This window comes from Zeus faber, assembly GCF_960531495.2.
Source record: "Zeus faber genome assembly, chromosome: 22".
Taxonomy (NCBI): Eukaryota; Metazoa; Chordata; class Actinopteri; order Zeiformes; family Zeidae; genus Zeus; species Zeus faber.
Window position 1 is genome coordinate 9,396,394 of NC_137209.1, and position 23,013 is coordinate 9,419,406.

The following is a 23,013-nucleotide window of genomic DNA, read 5'->3' on the forward strand; positions in this document are numbered from 1 at the left end:
CCGACGAGGGCTTGAAGCATGCAGTTTCGCTCTCAAAAGAAGGGAAGATGGTATTACTCCCCCTTCTGTTTCAATCGCTGCAGAGAAGCTCCCGGTTGAGGCGAAGCCCATTTGGCACAAGCAGGCGATCGAACTGGAGGAGCAGATCAACGTGACTGAAGAACCGACGTGAGTAACCGGAAAAACACACACGTGCACAAATAGTGTTGTCGACCAAGGCCACCCAACTCGAGGCCGAGTGTTTCCAAGACTCGAGTCTTTGAGGGGAGGGTCGGGAGACGGTCAAGGGTTTGCGTGTCCTGGATTTGTGTTGGTTTTCTCTCCCCTCAAAATACATGTGAAGGGTATTTGGAGGCTCTAAATTGCTCGTTTGTGTGTGTGGCCCCGCGATGGACGTCTTTGTGACCGATGGTTATAGCAACCCTGACCAGGTAAATTAGGTCAAAGCCAATGGATGGATGGATAACTAGCGTTGTCTAGCTCTCTTGGCAGAGTGGGAAGAGCTATTTACTTTGACGGAGCGGTGTTCTAATGCAGCCTTCACCGCCATCATGACATCACAGTAGGAAAGGTGGAGTTATAATTGCTAAGGACATAAGAAACCTCAAGGTTCGCAACCCGCAGGGTTATGCTAGTCATCCTCTTTACAGATTTGGCGTCATAAGCGGGGCTCCCAGGTAGACCGCTTCGACAACAGGTTTGACATTGCAAGGAAGTGCATTAACCTGGACATGGAATGGAGCTAGACAGGGCCTCCATGTTGCCTCAAATCCTCCGACGCATATACTGTATGTATGGCCATATCCACGTCAACGGCTATTTCCATCAACTCCCAAGTGAAAAGGTATTGCTACAGCTGCTTTTCATTTGAGCCATTTATCAAAACACACATGAATTTTGTGTGCAATTCCCTTTAACATGACTTGTTAATATCTATCGATGGTCATACTAAGCGGTGAAGTAATTTGGTTGAGGCGAGCACATGGACATTTAGACCGAAATAGGCTGCGTTGTTAACTCTCGCCGTACAGCGGTCATACAGGTTCAGGGTTCAGCGATCTTCCGATGAATGCGGTCCACTGTCAGGTCTCCGGGGGGGGGGGGGGGGGGGACGGGACGCTCCTTATTATACTCTACAAGGTCACTTAAGGGGAAACCAAAGGTGAAAAGGGAAACAGCGTGTTGGGAAACATAGGCTCTATAGTTACAAGCTGAAGGCTATAAGCATGACCTCACAACGCCTCAGATCTCCCAGATGTGTTCGTCCCAGATCTCCATCCATTGACTGATACGAGCTCGGAAGATGGACGGCCGCTGAACTTCACCCAATGTCTTGCATGACTCGTATTAGCTGCCATGTTCGCCAGCTCCAAACAACTCTCTCCCCGACTTGTCTTTGGAAAGGGGAGAGAAAGAGAGAGAGAGAGAGAGAGAGAGAGCTAGGAAGACATAACTGGGAGGGAGAGCGAGAGAAAGGGGATCAATGCCAACACATATGATTTTGTTCCATCACAAAAAACATGTCTTCCCCCCAAAAGCACATAAATATCTATGTATAATATGCTGTCACTCAGCGGCCAACAACAATATCTGCCTGCCATATGGGGCCAGGTTACGGATGTGAGAGGAGGGAGGAAATTCCGATGCAAGACTTATTGCACCTCTATCGCCAGCGCCCGAGCCCTCACCGCCCCTTATAGTCGCCGTCAAGGCAGTACAAAAGGGGGAGAAAAAATAAATTGGTAAACTTAATCTTAACCATCCATGAAAACACTTGATTTTGCGATTGTTTTGTACTTTATTTTTATTTTTATTTTTTATTTTTTTTAATTAAAATCTGAAAAAAATAAGAATAAAAAAAAGGTTCCTTCACTAAATAACCACAAAAACAAATAACCTCAACCGACCATGAAAACAATTCATTTGGGGATTAATTTGTACATTTTATTACATTTTTTTGTGGGAGGAAAAATAAAATGATTCCTTCAATAAACAACCACAAAGAGAAAAAAAATCCCTTCGGGGGATTAATTTGTACATTTTATTAAATTTTTTTGTGGGTGGAAAAATGAAAAGGTTCCTCCAGTAAACGAGAACAAAAATGTTGGGAACTGATTTTTTCCCGCGGGCACAGGCTGAGGTGCTGTTCTGAATCACTGGATATACACTACGAATTGTCAAACACAACAAAAGCAACTTCACTAGTGGACGTGAGGAAACAACATTGTGTTAGCAAACAATATTCTCCATAATATTTGGACATTTCAAGGATAGACAACAAAACAAAAAAAAAACACCACACCTCTTTCCCATGCAAGAGAGAGTGGCCTAAACCGAAACAGAGTGCCGGGCCGACGGCCAGTAGCAAACACCCAATTTGAAACATCGTATAAAATGGTCCATGGGCACGAGGCTTCCAAGGCTCCTTCTCGCTAAAGTTATTGCCCACAAACAAAATTATTATTATTATTATTATTATTATTATTGTTATTATTATTATATTTATTTATTTCGAAAGCTTTGATTTGGCCAAATAAAAGGCTCCGGGGGACCAAAACTGGCCAGGGGACCATACTTTGGACACCACCTCTCCTTTTAGCGTACTGCCTCTGCGGGCCTGTCAGTGGAAACCCAAAGACGAATCAAGTGTCTCTCTTTTCATTCTCAGTCTTTTTCAATCCCCTATGCTGCTTGTATGCCGGACAGCAACGCCAGATGAAGTGGATACACTGTTTATTGGGAGTGAATGACTGAGGAAAACAACGCTTTTGGCCCTTTTTCACCCGTTGTTGAATGAAACCCTGGGGATTTTGCTTGACAGTTTGCTTGCTTTATTAAACTTGAAATCCCATGACCACATTTGATCATCATATAGTCAGAATTTTAAAGGGGGGGAAAGAAAAAAACACTTTTCATGAACATCATGCAGCTCAAAAGTCCTTGAGAGTAATAGAAGGCGATCAAATAGTAACAATAAAAGCAAAGCAAACAAGCAAAACGCATTTAATAAAAATAGATTATACAGATTTAAGATTTGGATCATCAATTTGGTCTTATAAGGATCATGGCAATATATATATTTTTATGTGGCCCCTAATCCTCTATCCTGTACCATTATACTGGATCTGCGTACTTAAATTTCGGGAGTATAAGGAATGTGCGAACGCTGTTAAATGTCGTAAAAAAAAAGGTTCATAACGGCCACCTTGCAGATGTTTGGAACTGGATTAGCTGCCTCCAGTTCAGCGTGACATGCTCCTCTCCATTCTCTACTGACGGCTCCGTTTCTGGACCTGATCCATCACACACACACACACGCACCCATGCACACACACACGAACACACACACACACACACACACACACACACACACACTCGTGGCAGCAGGTCCTCCAGCGCCGCCCGGGCCCATAAAGTCCAGCGATCCACGAGTATTTCCCGGCCCTGATCCGTCCTTAAAGACGAGGAAGGACGCGCATCAAAGCGGTTTATCTGAGAGCGGCCGACCCTAATGCCTCGCAGCTGTTCAATTAACCGCAGCGGGACTGGGTTTCACAAATACTTTGTAAGTTTATGAACTTAGCGGCAAATGACTAAAATCTGTGCGAGGCCGGGGAAATGCCAAAAACCCTTCAGTTTTTCGCCACAAGGTTTTCTAACGCACAAACTCCCAAGTCAGCAGTCACAGTAGGCAGACGAGCCATATCAGATCTGTGTGTGTGTGTGCGTGTGTGTGTGTGTATGTTTGTGTGCGTGTGCGCGTGCATGTGTGTGTGTGTGTGTGTCTGTGCGCGCGTTTCTGTAGTGTGCACATAAACGCAGGAGAAAACTCAAGGCGTGCTCTTTAAACACACAGTACAGTATGTACATTAGAGCCGCGTATCATTAGTGTTGTACAGGTTCCAATGCCCGTTTCCATCATTTTTTGTCATCGTGACTCCATATGATCTCCGTTCCCGTTCTAGTCCTGCAGCACGGAACTAGAACGGGGAAAAACACCAATTACAAAAGTTTTGACATGTTGGCCATGCCCTTGCAGTGTATTTTTCCGACCGGAAGCTCTTATATTAGTTATAAAATCATTTCAAATCAATGTTACGACTCAATGTATTCGGTTATTTTGTGAGTAGGCGTGTAATAAGCAGAATAATGTGCAGACAGACGGTTGTTATCGTAAAATAACCCCCCCGACAGGCACATACTGTACTTTTCGTAGTATTGCGTACCAACGTCACTCCTTTCTTGCACACGGTGAATTGTTACAGATGTTTTTAGTTGCTGCCACAGAGCTATTCTGAGATCACCCGCTCAGCGTCGACGAGAGGGGTCACTATGTGGCGGCTCGTGGATTCCGCCGAATTCTCAACCCAGTCCCCAGTCCTGAACGACTTACGGTACATTGCGATTGTATTGATTCCTCTGAGGTTATAAGGCCGGCGCCATCTCTTTTCCGGCTTCCTTTTTTCCGCTCCCAGGTTCGTCCCGGGGCCCTGGGCGCCGTGCAGTCGGACGTGCGGCGCCGGGACCCAGCGGCGGAGCGTCAGGTGCCAGGTGCTGCTCTCCTTCTCCCAGACCGTGGCCGACCTCCCGGACGACGAGTGCGAGGGGGCGAAGCCCGCCGCCGGCCGCCGCTGCTACCGCACCCCTTGCCGGGGCGGAGCGGGCCCGGGGGCGGAGGAAGATGCGGAGGAGGGGGAGGAGGAGGAAGAGGAGGAGGAGGAGGGCGAGAAGAGAGAGGACCTGCACGACTGGGAGTACGAGGGGTTCACGGAGTGCTCGGAGAGCTGCGGGGGAGGTACGGGTCATCATTTCCAGTTTCTTCTCACGCCTAGCCAATATACGTACGAAGAAAAGCGGGCGGGGTGGGAACGGAAGTACGGACACTCGCTGAGGGAAAAGAGACATAGGGTGGATGCAAAATTCAGGGGGAACGGCAGAGATTTGGCGAAAGCGAAAATTCTCGCTCAGCCTCTTAAAGCGTGAGGGCGGGGCCGAGGATTTCTGGATTCACGTCCTCGTTCGCTCTTTTTTTTTTTCCTCCCGCGAACGCCGGCCTGAAAGAGGCTCTCGTTGTTTTTTTATTTTCGGTTTCTTTCAATCTCCTTGGCGCTCTCACAGGCCTTGTTAATTGGTGCAAATCTGCTCTGGTTTCGTTGCCTCTCAAGCCCAATTTTTCTCCTAACGGGGGCGTCTTCGAGGGGGTCTCTCGCTCGGCTCTGGAAGTGTTTTTTTTTTTTTTTCCATTTGTTTTTCTCCCTTCGATTTTATTTAAGAGGAGAAGTCATAAGTTACCCAACACAGATTCCCACGCAGGGGATCTCCTGCATGACAAAATAAATACTACAGGATTTTGTAGTGGTCCGTCATTACCAATGTATCGATCGCAATTCCCGTTTTTTTTTCCCATCGGTTTCGGCGTGAAAATGCACTAAAGTCCTATAGCACCCTTGAGCTCCATCAGCTTAAGCTGGGGTGAAGCCCAGGGTCAAGGAGTTCTTTGAGTATCATCGAGTTGAGTCTCACTGATCTGACGAGCAGAAGATCTATGGTGGCCTGTTTTGAAATCTGTTTCTGAGAATATTTTAGATGAGAGACAGGCCGCGCAGTTTGCGGAATCTTGATTCATTTCAGATGTACAAAGCCCAGTTTGCTCTCGATATTCAAGAAACTTCCTTCGCCCTCAGACCCTGCGCTCAACGCGGACGACGGGGATCAGTCTTGCACCTCGACTGCTTTCCGCGGATGTTGCAGGTGCCAAACAGGAAGTGAGGTGTAAATCCCGGGGTCAATGAGACGTTGTCCTTTACTTTTCTATAGTTTACAAAATGAGTGAGCCTCGAGACAAAACGAGACCCTCGGGTCGAAGCGAGTGGCGCAATGGCGCCCACTCAGACCGCGCCTACCTCGTCGTAAATAAATACAGTGTTTCAAGCTTCAAAAGGTGCAATAGATATTTCTTATCTTAATTGCACTTTGAAACAAATCTTCAGTTTCAGGGGAACTCGTGCCAGTTGCTATAAAGCCGACACCGTGCCAGTGGGTGACTAAATCCATGCCCCTGCGTGGGCTTTGAAGTCGAAAGGAGTTTGGACGGTGAATGGTAATTGATGGAATACCAAATTTAACCCCGGAGGTCATACATCACCGCCTCTCCCAGCGGCAGGGGCCAGCGGCGTGCCAGACAGAGACCGCTTTCCCAAACATCCTGCCAGCGTCACTTAGAGCCCACTTTAATCTTCTCACCTCCACATCTCGGGCTTAAATGGCTAAAGTGTGTTCTGACTGCGTCTTCGTGCGAGCGTCTTCGGCGTTAATCCATAGTTTGGATCCACGGAGCGCGGGAGAGGGAGACTCAGAGTCTACGAATGCGCACGTTTAAGTTCATTTCTACACATTGGGCGTGGGACCTGCCTCGGTGTCTGCTTGTGCTCAGCCAAATCCAACAGGCCCCCATTCGGGGATGATTACAGAGCGGTATCGGATGTCGTCTGCACACCCCGAGGGCTGCGCTCCTGCGGACCATCACACCGTGAGGGGGTTGGAAGTGCCCGACTCTCCCTCTCCGAGTACCCAGCGGTGGAAACGGGCTCGTTGCGTAACAGCGCCTCGCCTTCGACGAGACGGCAACCGAAGGAGCTGCGCTGATCGCCGCCGGTTTCGTCGAGCTCCCCCCCGTCGCGAGTGACTGCGAACAAGGCAACGAAAAATGAGTGCCCGAGGTCGGGCTTTGACGGAGCCACATGGCTGCGAACGTACATTGGATGACTCCGCCGCTGATCTTGTTTTTGTTACGGGTGCTGGAAGGCGCTACGCGTCAAACTACTTTGAACGTCCATTAATCAGGATGGTCGTTGGAGACCTGACCTAATAGAAACGATAATAAACTCAGCTTCTGTGGCTAAACAGTGCTCCATTGGTTTTTGGAAAGGGCGCGATCATTTTGACACTGACGTCATGTGTCGTAGGGGAATAAAGAAAACCTCTGTGAAAATATAACTTTCGCGGCCGTCACATTTGACACATTGCGACTGTTATGGACACAGGTTTCATCGAAAATGTTAGAAATAAGATAAATATGAAGAATTTTATACATTTAAAATTTTATGTAAAACTCAATATAAAATATAGAGCGATAGAGTTTTAAAATTCCATGAAATTTCCCTACTGACACCAATTATTTTAGCACTTACGGCGCCCCGAGTGGCTATTTCCTGAGTTACGTGTCTTTGGCGGTAACAGTCATTGGTGTGTCCGCGGTGCACACCACCTTATTATTTTGATGTTTGTTTATTTTTGCACCCCATTGGACCCCTACATTTGCATTCCCCCTTGAGCAAGGCATTCATTCCACGCAGATACAGGAAATGTAGAAAGAGGATCGAGTCCCGTGTGTACTGTATATACATTTATATACACATTAATGAGCATTGCGCCGCTGGGGTTCTGTGTGTCCATAGGGGTGCAGGAGGCCGTGGTGATCTGTCTCAACAAGCAGACCAGGGACGCCGCCGACCAGAGCCGGTGCGTGAGCGCCCGGCGGCCGCCCCAACTGCTGCAGGACTGCAACACGCGGCCCTGCCCACCCAGGTGAGAGCCCCAAAACACACCTAGTAACCAGACCTAAACCCGGACCGTGGATCCGAGCTTTAACCACAATGCCTTCACACTTGGAAACGGAATGCGTCTCAAGTAGCCAGATCTCAATGGGATCTTTTTGAGCATGTGAGTCACGGCGAGTGTATTCCGACAGCCCATTTCATACACACGGGCAATTCAAGGTGCTTTACATAAGGCATAAAAAGATATTACATAAAAGCAAAAAAGAAGAAAATCATAGAAAAAAAAGGCGGAATACAGATAAATAAGACAAAAATTTAGTGCTTATGAGATCATCCCGAAACACCTATGTGCGACATCAAACAAAACAAGGAACTCAATTGTAATTCCCTGTGCAATTGAATGCATGATAATAGCCCTGGAATTATTCTATGTCATGTTACTTTTGCTCTTGACTCAGTGCAGCATACAATGTAATGTGTGTATATACCTGGTCAGACCTTGCAAGTGTAACTGCAAAACCTATGCTTCTGTGCATCTTGCGTTTGTGGGCGTGTCGGCTCAAAATCAACTGGCTGTTGTGGGCGCGGCAAACATTTTAAACCTCTCTCCCTAGAGATGGAGGTGGTGCCGTGTCTACTTTTTTTTATTATTATTAAAACGGTGGAGCTGTTTACTTGGCAAAATGAATTACCTCTCGAAAAAAATACATAAATAATCTTGACATCCGTCCCTTAAAATAAAGAATCATCCTTATTGTTGAAACGTTTAATTACGTGTTCCTTATTTTATCGATAGTTTTCATTTAAAATGTTTCTCATTAAAAAAAATAAAAGAAAATAGCCTAATTATGAATCCAAGGATCGGCGTCATTGAGATCTTATCTTCCCTCCTATTGGCTGTTGCCCGGCGCTCTGCGCTGCTCATTTGCATAAAGTTGAACCCTGCTCAACTTTTCCTTGTCGCCGTGGAGCCGTGAGCTCGTCGCCGGGCGTCGCTCCGCCCCCTGCAGTCCGATGAAGCCGAGCACCGTTTGAAACGCATCGTTGCTTTGCCACGCTTGGCACCGGCGGTGTCTCCACCATAAATCAACTCAAACATATATATGAGTATATTCTAAGATAAGTCTTCCAGCAGTGTTTGGGGTGAGCTTATATCCGGGATCGGCGCAATCGTGCTCTCGTTGGGTATATTTGCTGTCTGTCATGACAAACACATCAGGTGATCTAGTGATAGGACAGCTGCACATACGGTCCCGCCGCTAAACCATGTCGCAAATCAGCGGCTGAACTGCTTTACGGAAATATTTACGCGATCTGCACGTGGGAGCGAGCGTATACAAACATGGATGAAGGAACGTGGCGCTCCGTGAAGTCACTCATTGGACGGATCGTGGATCCTTACGTTTGTCCAACTGGTGAGGGGCGACGACCGAGCCGAAACCCGAAAAAAAATAACATCCCTTTTATTATTATTATTTTGGTGAGTAACTTAAAAGTAGCGTAGTGAGTAACTTATAATCTGACACAGAAAGTCATATTGTAAAGTAACTCGTTACTTGAAAATGAAAGTATCAAGTAATATGAAATAAATTACATTATAAAAGTAACTCGCCCAACACTGCAACTGACTTAGCTCTTCTCTTCTAATAACGGATATATTATGTTGTTATTGTGTATTAATTATGTATTTTTTGTGTATTTATTTTGTATGTATTTGTGTTTTGTATGTTAGGTCTTTCTCTTTCCTCTTTTATTCCTTGGTGAAGTCAGTTTTTCGTCTCCTTTTATCCATTTTTCTCAGAATAAAATCGTATTCCACTTATTTTATAATTGATTGAAATTCACTCCTTAAATCTCTGTTTAATAAATTGTAAGTTTAGAGATAAGTCATATGTTTAGAGATTCTGATTGGAATTGGTATTTTGCCGCCATTGGAAATTTACACACTAAGACTACATTCTTATTCATGTTATTGTTTCATGGACACATTCTGTTTTGTACTGAGTTGTTTTGTATTTTCGATACGATCTTTGCAAGAAAATAAAAGACAAATAAAATTTAATACATATAAAATACAAATAAAAAAAATGTAAACATATACTTGAGTTTGAGTTTGTATTTCAATTCAATATTTGCAATGAAATAAAATACAATTTCAAATAAAAATTCAAAAACTTTAAAAAAGGAAAAGTGAAAAAGACGTGATGAAGTGACGACACGCAGGCTAACGGCTAACAGGCTAATGAGCTAATAGGCTAGCAGGCTAACAGAGCTTTAAACTGTTTTTCGTTTGTTGAAGAATGAAACCCCTCTAGAGACCATTGGGGCATTAATATTACCTTATGTTTTTTTGTAGCGCGCAGTCCTTGACATAGCAACTGTAATGCCATTATCCACATTGTATTCGTAACTCGTTATATTACTGCGTTACTGCTCAAGAAAAGTAACTCATTACTGTAATGCGTTACCCCAAACACTTGTGAATGAAAGAGATGTATCCTGACGTGGGGAAGGATGTGTGCATCTCATTAGGGTCAGGAAATCTAACCGACTGGAGTCCACATGGAACCCACTGAGAGTCGGTCAGATAGCGGAGGAGGCCTGACGTCAATATCTCCCCTTATCCTCCCCATGCAGAAAACTGAAATCCACTTGGGGTGAGGAAGGCTGCTCTCGCTGCGAACCTTCCAGACAAAAATATAAGAAAACAGCCAAATATTTATCGCCGTTTTCGATATCTGTAATTCGTCTATTTCTGTTCGTTCGACATTGTACTGCTTAACAACCTGGGTGAGGTCTAAAATACAAAACGATTGCCACCAGTGGTTTGAAGTCCTTTGAACATAACATATTGATTTGTGTTGCACGGTAAAAGTCTGGAGTGGAGCATCGTTAAAATGGCTAAAATCGCGCTGAACCCCCTCAAAGGCAATAAACAAGCATCGCCGTGAAGTGTCCGGTTTGCATTCCTCGAATCGCAAGCTCTCAAAACATTATATATGCGCCGTTAAACAGCATAACGGCGTGTTGTTAATGTATCCGAGCCGTGGCAGAACGGTGAGTTGATCTTGCGGCGCGCCGCACGTTTCTGGTTAACGCCGCGCACGGCGCAGTCCGGCGCGGGGCCTTGAGGCTTGTTTTCAGGCACAACAAACGCTGCATTGGGCTTGTTTCCTTTGGCCCCGACGGCCCTTCCCAGGGGCCTCCTCGCCTCCCGTATTCAGCAACACTCTTTGGATCCTGTTCCCCATGAAGGGAAACAGGGAAACGCTCTTTGGACTCGAGGCTTGATCGTTCTGGTCCGGAGTCAAAGCTCCATTCCTCACCCCCACTCAGTTCCTGGACTCCTGTGTACAGAATAATAGTTCTGTAATATCACCTCATCTGTCAGGGAGACGCTTGGAGTGGCTGCCATCCTGCCCCCGAGGCTCCTTAGATGTCCGCAAAGGTTGCCGATCTTTCTGGAATATTTTTATAGAACTTAGGGTGGACGGCGAAGTGTGGCCCAACCTTTGATCTGACGAGATTTAGCTCATTTTGGTCACACGAGAGACATTTGGCGAAGGAAGGACGGGAAAAATTCCGGTCGATTAGCTCAAGAGTTTTTTCGAATGTGGCTGGATTTCAAAAAGGGCCAACCCATATGTAACTCAGCTTCGGCAATCAATTGTTTTTTGTTCTTTTTTTATCAATGTTGGACCACACGAGAGGGGTTCTATAATGTCAACAGTATGAGCACTGAAAAGAATTGAGGAGAATCAAGGGATAACGTGATGAATCCACAGCATTTTGGGCTGAGAATGAATCTATCAGTGGAAAAATGCAACATACAGCCAGGCCAGGCTCACCCGACGTTAAGCTCCCTTGAACATAGTCTTTAATTTGAAGGAAATCTTGTGTTGCATGTTACGGCCTAAGGCCGGCAAAGGGTTTCTATGGGTTTCTGTGAAACATCAAGGTTTGACAAGTAATGGGGAAAAAAACAAAACATGAATCTACAGGTGGGAAACGGGGGCGTGGAGTTTGTGCTCTGCTACGTGCGGCGTCGGCTTGATGACCCGCAAGGTTTCGTGCACCCACCGGCCATCTCGGGACAGCAACCGAACAGCGAGCCTGAGGGACGAGCAGTGCCCTGCCTCCAAGCCGAGCCCGGTCCAGGCCTGCAACCGCTTTGACTGTCCCCCGATGTGGGACGCACGGGACTGGGAGAAGGTAAAACGAAGCACTTGGCTTTGGGGAAAAGTAGTAAATGTGTGGTATTAAGCAGAGCCTGTTATTATATCTTGATGTAAGTGGATGTCGTCAAAGGGGTTTAAATCCTGGGGAGTAGATGAACGTGTTAAAGCTGAGGCTGTATTTCTCTCTGCGCAGTGCTCTCGTAGCTGTGGTGGTGGCGTTCAGAGGAGGGAGGTCCTGTGTAAACAGCGCTTGGCGGACGGCAGTGCGCTGGAGATGCCAGAAACCTTTTGCCCGTCTACGATTCCCCCAAAACAGCAGGCCTGTGCCAAGCAAGAGTGCCCGCCTCGACTGGTCACAAGCGACTGGTCCAAGGTAAACTTTCCCAGACTCGAACCTACCTAGACCAACCAAAGCTAGGACCTCTTAGCTTCTCCGCCTACGCAAAATGTCTGATGGAACATAGCACAGAGTGCGGCGCTTGCCATATTTTGTCAACATATTTGTTTTTTTCAGTGCTCGGTGACCTGCGGGGAGGGTCTTCAAAGGCTACAGACGGTCTGCGCAAAGCAGGGAGAGGACGGGCAGATCCGGATCATTAGCTCTGAGGCCTGCGCCCCCGTTTCCCAGCTCTCCAGCATCCGGGCTTGCTCTCTCCGGCCCTGCAACAGTAAGAGAACCGGTGTTCAAGACAAGCTCTGTTTTGCTTCTGGGTTGTTTTTTTTTAACTTGATGAAAGATATAAAGGCGCCCGTGTAAGATTCAAGATTCAACAGGGTTTTAATGCTTAGCAAGCAAAACATTCCATATTGAACTCCAAATTACCTTTGAGCTCCCCTGGGAGGGGTATCGGTTGTAACTTCACCTATTGTGTTTCTTGTACCACCGCCTATTCATTTATGGTTAATTCCCGTCACAGAAACCAGTAAACTCGAGGTCGTCAAGCCGGACCCCACCATCCTGGCCCAGAGGAAGGTGTACATCCAGTGGAGGAAGGGGAAAAAGCTACAGTTTGTAGTGGGAGGTTATGCCTACCTGTTCCCCTGGACATCTGTGGTGCTTCGTTGCCCGACCCGACGCTTTCGCAAGGGTCACATCCAGTGGCTGAAAGAAGGGAAGCCCCTGGTCAGTCTTCCTCACCTCTCAATAACCTCCCTTGGCTATGTCAAGATGCAACAGCTTCGAGCATCCGATGCCGGGGTCTACACGTGCGTGGCGGGTCAGGCCCAAGAGAGCTTTGTCCTCAATATAATCGGCAGAAAGCAGAAGCTCTCGTGGCCGGAAGTGGGAGAGTCGTGGCTCTACACCGAGGGACCGCGCAAGGCCAGCCTGCCGGGCACGGGGTTGACGAAGGAGCTATCTCAGGAGCTGCGCGCCTCCTTCAACCGCTACGACAACATTGTCCAGCGGCTGCTCGACCTCAAAGACTCCGTGCAAGAAGACAAAGACATCGTAGACATACCACACTCCAACGAAAAGAACAGGTCAACCCTTGAAGACGAGGAAGCCACCTCTGAACTTTCCAACCCTCTTTTACTGATAGCCGAGACAAAGAGGCTAGATGAGATTGCCCAGTACCTCTCAGAGGGTCTCGGGGGTCCACAGGTGGAAAAGCTGATCGCTCAGTTGCTGGGTGAACTAACGGTGGCGCAGGGTGACACCAATGAGTCGACTCTCCACCCTCCAGAAAAAGCAGAGTTCTCCACGCAAGGGCCCCTCCTGTACAAACCGAACATTAAAACTCATACGACCAGAGCTAGAGGCCCGGTGATCATTCAGCGGCCGAAGGTCAGTCTGGCAGCGTCCTCCGAAGCGGTATTCCACGTGGGAGTCCCCATTCTGCTGCGGAGGCAGGTGGACAGTTTGCTTCTGAGGTGTGAGGCACTGGGCCAACCAGAACCCACCCTGACCTGGACCAGGAACGGTCAAGAGTTACGCCCCAGTGGCAGGTAAGGAATACTTCTCTCTCGTCCTACTTCCGGTGGCATGAACAAGCCGCGACCTTTGACTTGTACATCTTAACATCTGTGGTGTCAGAGGACCTGTCCAGAGCCCTGGGCTTATCTTGTGTTTTGTTTTGGCAGAGTAGGCCTGCTGCCAGATGGCTCACTGAAGATCATGTCCCCAGGAACAGGAGACGAGGGCGTGTATACCTGCACCGCCAGGAACCATCATGGTTCCACCTCCATGGCCTCACGGCTGCAGGTTCCAGGTGAGGGACAGAAAACCCTGTTTTCAAAACAATGTGGGTTTTCTATTCAGCTCAGGGATGTGTTTAATGTTTGACGTCGGTGCTCTGATTTTGATATTCAGTGTGTCGTGCTATATGTCATGATAATGCTTAGCTCAGTCGCTTATATGCTAAGTTGCTGCAAGTTGTTTTAATGACATTATGCTTTTGTTTTGTGTCAATTGTCTGGAATCCAAAATTAGGCTTTGGGAAGATGATATATATATCTTAAAATTTGCTGACAAAACATGCAAATCTCACAACAAAAAAAAATTCACTTTATGAGTGAATCATTTACAATTTGAAAAAAAAGTCTAACAAGTATAACAATTCCTTCACAGGTCACAAGGGGGCAGCAGACCCCAGTCTGGGAAACCAAGGCATAGTTTATGTGTACACACACACATAGATGACCTCTTTCACACACCCTCATAGTCCGTCTGGAGTCATAGGAGTAGGAAATATCTAGAACTTGGCGCTGCTCAGAACACTCTCTTGGTTGCCCTTGTCATTCCTCATCCCGGTGCGACAATGACCGCGCCCCCTTTTGCATTGTCATCAAAGAGCTGACGCTGGGTTTCCCGAATCCTTCGGCACTTTCCCATAACCATATGACAACAGTTAGAGGCACCAGGAAGCGCTTCAAAACACATTAAGTGGCTGCGCTCGATTAGCCTAATGTAAACCGAGAGGATAAGGAGGCTTAGAAGTGCTGAAAAGTGTCCTGGCAGCATCTTCAAGTGGTATCCGGTGGAAAGTTTAATATGACGTGAGACTGTGTGGACTCCCATGTCTCTGTAGAACAATAGAGAGTTCAATCGATGACTTTAGAGCTGGAAATACGCTCTAAATACATTTTAGAAGTATCCAAGGGTGTTTGGCGGGAATAATGAGCAGTTTCTACTTTTGCAACTTATTTTTAAAACATTACTCTCAAGATTCCAAGATGGATACATCGTTACTCATTTTGGCGGCTGTGTAGAATTTCGTGGCATCAAGCGGAACGGACTTGGCAGAAGTGGAATATAGTATTTATAAGTATGTTTTAATTAGTGTATAAACCCATGGAAATAAGAATCGTTGCGTTGGCGTTACCTGAGAATGAGATGTTTTTATCTCCATAGGGCGCGGGTCCCCTACCACGGAGGCCGCCATTCTTGCACCGCGATCTTTCTACAGTAGCCCAGAACGGACAAACCAAGCGCTTACTCTCGGAAGAGCGTTTTTTTCTTTTTTTTTTTTTTTTTTCGGGTTTTGCAGCCGCCTTAGGCCCTCCTACACGCTTGGATGGGGAGGGTGAGGGGAGGGGTGTTCAGTTGGTTTAATTCCGCAACCTCACCGCGAGATGCCGCTTAATTCTACACGCCGCACCTTAAAATCCTCGATTCTAATAAAGCCCGTCCTCCAAAGAAGAAGAACGTCCTCCTCTCGTCACGTTACAGAAACAAAACAAAACAAAAATGTTTCACTTTTTATTATTAGAGTACAGTCAGCGTTTGTACTTTTATTTTTATTTTCATTTATATTATATTATTACGGCTACTGCTGTGTCTTCCTGGTTTATAACTTTTAACGTGAAAAATACATGAAGTTGCTCTGTGTAGATGGAAACCAAATGTTTGTAATGGGTTTTGGTATGACCTCAATTATTAATAGTGCTGTACTTACGTTTCTGAAAATAATTATGAATTATAAATAGGTTCTTTCCTCTTGTGATGAACATTCTGTAGGTGTGTCCTTAATCAAGCCGTCTGCTCTGTTGAAATTGTTCTTTTCAGGTCACAAAGGCCAAAGCTGTTTCCAAACGGACGGCTCTTTATGCCCGGACTCCAGTAACAGCAGCCAGTCATGTCATGGGCAAGCCTGCCCCCTCAGGTACTGGAACGCTACTGCAAATCAATGTCCCTACATATTAGGGTCCACACACACACACACGCACACGCACACGCACGCACACACACACACACACACACACACACACACACACACACACACACACGCACACGCACACGCACACGCACGCGCGCGCACACACACACACACACACACACACACACACACACACACACGCATGCACTCACACACACACACACACACACACACACACACACACACACACACACACACACACACACACACACACACACACACACACACACACACACACACAATAACCATCAGTAATAATCCACCTAAATGTATCAGTGTAATGCAAACCCAGGGTCAAGGACACAGATTTGGGAATAATTCAGTCGTTCACCCATTGTATTTGACAGGACGTGTAATATAAAGAAGCTTCCATGTGTTCCATATTAACCGCAACTCCTTTTCAAAGACAATGCCAGCAGTGTAGTAAATTCTGACAATGCTTAGCGGAACAATGTTTTATTGTGCGCTTCTTCTCTTAAACCGGGTTTAAGAGCGGCTTCCTGTCTAGTCACATCTCACCGTCCCAAGTCCCAAACAGTCGAAAATGGGACATCCTTTGTTTCTAGGTATATGCATGTACTTTACATCTCTGTGTATCTACGATTTGTGGATCACATTTCCCGCCCCCGAGTCATGGAGCGGTTTTGATCGTTCTTCTTCTTGCGGGGTTTTAAGGTGGCAGGGGGCCCCGTGGTCGCCCTGCTCCGCCAGCTGCGGCGGGGGGATCCAGAGCAGGAGGGTTGGCTGCGTGCGGGGCCCCGGGGACCGGGCCACGGAGCTGGACATCCAGCACTGTGCGGGGCTGGGGAGGAGACCCTCCACCACCAGGCCGTGCAGCGTCCTGCCCTGTGCCGGGTGGACAGCGGCCGCCTGGGGTCTGGTGGGTCCACATTGCCTTCTTGTCCAAAGCGACTTAGGAGGGAAAGATAGAAGGCGATGGAGATCCTGGTTATGTGGGGGAGAGGGCTTGAATAAGTGCATTTTTTGGTTGTATTGCACAAACAGTGCTGTTCTGACGAGTTGATGTTGTTGTTACATTGGCCACTAGGTGGCAGCAGAGCTATCGTTTATTTCACATGACAGTATGTATATTATATTGTATATATTATATTCATATGAGGGAAACGCGTTTTTTTACCCCCAATGAAACAAGGATGGGTTTAAACAAACACATAAGAGCCACTTTTGTTTTTCATTCAATGACCCATGTCATAAGCGTATTCAAATAGCGAGCCTTTCATTTATCGTGGTCATTTTTTTTAAATGAGAGTGATAAGAGACTGATAATTTAATTGATCTGTTTACATCAATTTTTCCATACATTTTTTTTTCGCAACTTTTAATTCATTTATTTTTTCATTCCACCCCCAACGTCTTATCTCATGTAATTGTGACGTCATCTCCGTTTAGTGTCATGGTCACTGCATTGGGCCCAGTCTGGCCACGCAGCACCGCAGCGTCTTCTGCCGAGATCTAAACGGAACCACAGTCCCACACAGATCATGCGGCGGGCTCCAAAGGCAAGTACAGACCTGAGTACTCTCATACCCAGTTATTTGGGAAACTGCTTATACTTAGTCTGGAAAAGGTAGTGGGGAGTAAAACAGAAACTTTGTTTAAGGAACCGCTATCAAAGTCAAGGAATAAGTATCGCTATTTGTATTGGAACATTTTGAAATAATGTCCAATGGACCAATAGAAAAGCCTGAAAACACATTTTGACCTTTGACCTTTTGTGTGTGTGTGTGTGTGTGTGTGTGTGTGTATGTGTGCGTGTGCGCGCGTGTATTAACCAATATCCACAGACCCGGCTCCCTGAAGAACTGTACCACCGAGGCCTGCTCTGTCCAGTGGAGGCTGGGACCGTGGACCCAGTGCACGGCCACGTGCGGTCGCCACGGTTTCCAGTCGCGGCCGGTCACGTGCGGCCACCGCCGGACCGGCCGGGTCGTCCCGGAGCACCACTGCTCCTGGCGGCCGCGCCCGCCCAGCTGGCAGCGCTGCAACGTCCTCTCCTGCGGAAGAGGTGAGGAGGTCTGATCGGTCTGACGGTGGCATTTTGTGAGGTGTCACATTATTATTACATTACATTACATTACATTTAGTCATTTAGCAGACGCTTTTATCCAAAGCGACTTACAATTATTCAAACACCGACGGACGCAGCCATCAGGAGCAATTAGGGGTTAAGTGTCTTGCTCAAGGACACTACAGCATGCTAGCAGGAGGAGCCTGGGATCCAACCAGCGACCTTTGGATTACTAGACGACCAGCTCTACCTCCTGAGCTACCATCTACCATCCCCCATTATAATAATAATAATGGGAGGAAGGGAGTTCCGTTTTTGTCGCGTCCACCTTCTGGTATGTGATCCCAGAAGGGAAATTGCGGCTTGTCAAATATATCATAACGAAACAATATGCAGAAAGTAATAAGAATAAAAGATACATATAAATTGGCAATATGCAAATATAAATAAAATAAATATAAAAAGAAATAAAAATATAATACAAATATATATATATTTTAAATTGATACCATCATGGTATCGAATCCTAAAAAGCGCCACAATGATAAATACATGAATAAAAGAATAAATAAATAAATGTGTAAATATAAAGAGGAATAAAAAAACAATTGGAAAACATAGACAGAAAAAGATACATCTCGAAATGAATATAGAAATATCAATTGGTGTGAATCAGAATTTATTTCTGCTTTATGTTTTCCATATTTATTTGGTCATTTATTTATTTCTTTCTGCTTTTCCAGATAAGCACAAACCGTCAAGCGACTTGTTTTCGTCCTCCCACTAAGTCCAAGCAGCTGATGGCCTCTCGTCAGATCCCTCTCTGAGTCATACGGCTGCTTCTTGCAGATTGTGTCACACAACTTCGTCGGCGCGGATATTTGGCCAAGAGCTGAGCTGAGTTGAAATTGCTTGTCTGAGTTCACTTCTCAGCTCTTGTTCAAATTCTGCCGTGCTGCGTTCAAGACATCTGGGAGCGAGGAAACTTCCGGACTCCCTAACTTTCCGACTTCCTACCATTCATAAAACACTTCCATGCCATTCGCTATGAACGCCGCATTGGTGATTTACGTTGAAGCGATGTCACAGAACAACATGTCGGGGAACTCAGTCCTCAGTTTCCATCCAGGAATTATGAGATGGAGGGCGATTCATTAAGAGAAGTTTTTCCTAAGCGAAAGTAGGGAGTTTCCAGTTCCCAGTTGTCGTGAAGGCAGCGCAACGGCGTGACCAGTCATGAGCTGCTTGGACTTAAAACAAGCTGATTTGCTGTCGTCAGGAAGAGCAGAAATAAATAGAGAAATGTGTTTTGCTTTTGCCTTTACATATCATAAAATAGGAAGTTACGAACAAGTGTCTAAATGAGACTAAAGAGGCTGTCGGGGACATTGAACATCATCACGCAGAACACGGAAAGTCGTCTAGTCACTAGTCAGCCTTTTCAGCCTCTAGTTGTTTTTATTTGTTTTATTTATTTTATTGTTTGCACTCTTGCAAACTATTCGAACAAAACCTTTCCAGGCTTTTGTAGGAGGGGTCAGCGTGCAAAATCAAACGACAAGTCGGAAGCTTTGCGGTGGTGACGTTGAAGGTCATGCGCCCGTGGTGTAGTTCGTTTATAGTCTAACGTTAACGTCTTACTACTGGCGCTTGCATTTCCGAAAAATCCGATTGGCTTTTGGTCGGGGGGACCAGGGCGACGCTGACTTCCGGGTGGGTGCCCTCCCCCCTCCGTGCCCACCGGCAGAAACATGTAACGGGGCCAGAAAACAAGCAAAATCAAAATCCCCAGGCGCAGTTTCTATATTTTGTTTTCTGATTGGATTTGATGTTTCATTCAATAACTTTTCATGTAACGTTGTGGTTTTATTATGGCGGTCAAACGGTGCATTTCTCCACGTGTATGTGGTGCACTTTTGCTAAATGTTCGGGAAAAATTGCTTGTGTTTCCTCCCTTACATGCAAACGACTGGTTGCAACGAGCATGGTCGGCATCGACTCTTCGTGAAGTTTAACCAAACTTTTGAGCGTTTCATTCGCTCCGCCATTGTCACTCACTCAGAGCAGGGTCTCCTCGTGCGTGTGAGAGTCAGGCAGAGGGAGCATTTCCGATACTGGCATCGGTAGGAGAACAAGTCTAGTAGTGGTAATAATAATAATAATTATTATGAGAGAAAATAAAACAGATATTCATACAGTATGTATACAGGATACATATTTATACATATATTGTATTGTATAAATATTTATGTGTATACATATTTTGCATCCTTAACATTTCTCCTTTGTGAACTTGCGCTGTGGTAGCACTCACAAGATAGATGGATATATAGATGGATAGATACGTAGATGGATAGATACGTAGATGATAGATACGTAGATGATAGATACGTAGATGATAGATACGTAGATGATAGATGGATAGATAGATAGATGGATAGATGTGTAGATGGATAGATGGATGGATAGATATATAGATATATAGATAGATGGATGGATGGATGGATGGATGGATGGATAGATATATAGATAGATAGATAGATAGATGGATAGATAGATAGATAGATAGATATATAGATAGATAGATAGATGGATGGGTAGATAGATAGATAGATAGATATATAGATAGATAGATAGATAGATGGATAGATAGATAGATAGATATATAGATAGATAGATAGATGGATGGGTAGATAGATAGATAGATAGATAGAAAGATCGATCGATACAAAGCTTTGTTCAGAACCAGAGGCAATATAAAGGGGGTAATAAGAATAAAAATAGAAATATTCAATGAACTCAAAAATGTACTAAGAATGTGGAAAAGTCAAAAAAAGTCAAAGTCGCTCTCTCTCTCTCTCTCTCTCTCTCTCTCTCTCTGTCTCCCACTGCTTCCAATTTAAAAAGACGGACGTGTATTAAAATCATTTTTTGGAATGACTGCCTTGCTCTCTCTCTCTCTCTCTCTCTCTCTCTCTCTCTCTCTCTCTCTCTCTCTCTCTCTCTCTCTCTCTCTCTCTCTCTCTCTCTCTCTCTCTCTCTCTCTCTCTCTCTCGCTCTCTCTCTCCCCCTCCCCCTCCGTTTCTCAGGGGGCGAGTGTCGGGACAGCACCAGGTACTGCGAGAAGGTCCGACAGCTGGAGCTCTGCCCGCTGCCCCAGTTCAAGAGCCGCTGCTGCCAGTCCTGCCGGGACACCTGAGGCGGCGAAATTCCCCAACTAAAAGAAAACAAGAAGAACAACCTTTCAGGATCAGGTCCCCAAAACGGCAAACGGAGAAACTTCCTAACCCTGTGTGTTTCCCCCAAACGTCCCGAAGGGGGGGGCGCGTGAAGGGGCGGCGGCTCAAGGGCTCGTCAGTGGGACTGTGGGGAAGCAAAGTGTTTTTGGGGTTTTTTTGTTGTTTTTTTTTAATCGTGCGGAGGCGCGTCTCTGTCATTGAAGGCTTTAATGACATAATATTATTTTTAACTAACTGGAGTTCCATTCACCCAATTTTTCCTGACTTGGTTAGAATTTGGCTGCTCTTTAAAGAGATAATAACCATGTTATGTCCATGCAGATTTTGTGCAGTTCTTTTGTTATAACCACTGGAAAGTGATTTGTTTCTCTCATAATGTTATGTCATATATGTCAAAAACAAAAATTAACCAAATTTATGTCAATCGAGGTGTTTTTTTGTTTTTTTTGTAAAACCTAATTGCATTTCATTTGAATATGGGACTCAGTGCTAATATAACAAAAAGCTTCATGATATTGTTTTGTTCATTTTCATGGGTGAAGCTAAAAACGCTAAAACATTTAAATTGCTCTTTTTTATCTACATGGGACTATATAGATGTAGCGGGAACATCCTACATGTTGAATGCATGGATTGCACTACGGAGGGGAATGACTGAAGCAAAGAAAAAAAACATTTTTGAAAAACTTTTTGCACTCAAAACTCCAGGTCTATGTAAAAACGTGACCTGCCGAGTTTTTATTTGATCTCTTTTTTCCTCTTTTTTTTTCCCATGTTACAGTGTTGATGGCCTTTATTTTGTAAACGTAATCTTGTTATTTGGGGTGCAATTTGTTAGAATGTCCCTGTAACCACTTTATGGCACCGTAGCGTATTTGTCGTAATCCCTCCAAACGAACAAACAAGAAAACCATCAGTGCCTTGCCTTAAAAAAAAAACCATCAACCTTGTTTCAGTAGTTTCATTTTCAATCAAGTTATAGTGGGTTTTTTGTTATTATTATCATGACAAATAATCGAACAAACATGTTGCCGAAAATGGCCACGGTGCAAAAATTCCGACCTGGAAGAAAACTCTTGTTTTGTTTTTTTTATTAATTTACTGTAGTTAGGATGGGGTTTGCACTTTTGACCGTTGTCCCGGGTCCTACAGAGCGGATGCTAGACGTTTAAACAACAGAAACGTTAAAGTGGCCTTTTCACGAGAAACAAAGTACTCTTGAGTTATGTAGATATTTCTTTTGTTTTTTTGTTTTTTTTTTCCTGAAGAATGACATGCTGTTTTTTTTTTTTTTGTCTTTTCAACTATTTATTTCTGTGTGTTGTTGTGAAACTGTGATAGTTATGTAAATAATTACAGGGGTTGGATGTGACTATTCATTATTCACCCCCATCCAGATGACACCATTTGACGTGCATGTAAACGGGGGGTTGTCTCTACTGGTGAATTGATGCGTTTACTGGTTTCCTGCAAAAACGCCTGGTTATTCAGACAATAAAATGAAATACATTCCTTCAATAACAACATGTGTCGTGACTGTTTTACTCACTCTCTTAATGACGGGCAATCAAGTAACTTCGAGTAAAATACCAATTCAAGTCACAGACGAAACTTGAAGAACAAGTTCTCTGGCCTCAGTGAGTCAAAATAAATTTCCCTCTCTGATGATGATGTCATTCCACATTGTCACAGCACAGGCTGTCTCAGAGAAAATATCACTTCCTTCATTTGTGTCAGGGACCCAGTGACGAGACAGCATATGATTCCGCTGAAGGGAGCTCATACTGTAGGAATAAAAACAATCCGACAATGCCTACGGAGCCTATGCAGGAGATCGGACTCCTAGATATC

At 45.3% G+C, this 23,013-nt stretch overlaps 1 protein-coding gene across 1 annotated transcript in view; it reads left to right on the plus strand.

Annotated features, from left to right (window-relative positions):
- Nucleotides 1-22,686, plus strand: part of LOC307246834 (ADAMTS-like protein 1) — a 113,690-nt gene extending 91,004 nt beyond the window's left edge. Inside the window, exons 14-26 of the mRNA XM_080022863.1 lie at nt 84-168; nt 4,476-4,795; nt 7,458-7,587; nt 11,561-11,771; nt 11,931-12,110; nt 12,252-12,405; nt 12,655-13,684; nt 13,820-13,947; nt 15,744-15,840; nt 16,570-16,774; nt 17,305-17,414; nt 17,700-17,920; nt 21,013-22,686. Of these exons, the coding sequence (XP_079878989.1) occupies nt 84-168; nt 4,476-4,795; nt 7,458-7,587; nt 11,561-11,771; nt 11,931-12,110; nt 12,252-12,405; nt 12,655-13,684; nt 13,820-13,947; nt 15,744-15,840; nt 16,570-16,774; nt 17,305-17,414; nt 17,700-17,920; nt 21,013-21,122 (2,981 nt within the window). The 3' untranslated portion in view covers nt 21,123-22,686. The remainder of the gene's footprint in view (nt 1-83; nt 169-4,475; nt 4,796-7,457; nt 7,588-11,560; nt 11,772-11,930; nt 12,111-12,251; nt 12,406-12,654; nt 13,685-13,819; nt 13,948-15,743; nt 15,841-16,569; nt 16,775-17,304; nt 17,415-17,699; nt 17,921-21,012) is intronic.
- The last annotated feature ends 327 nt before the right edge of the window (nt 22,687-23,013 follow it).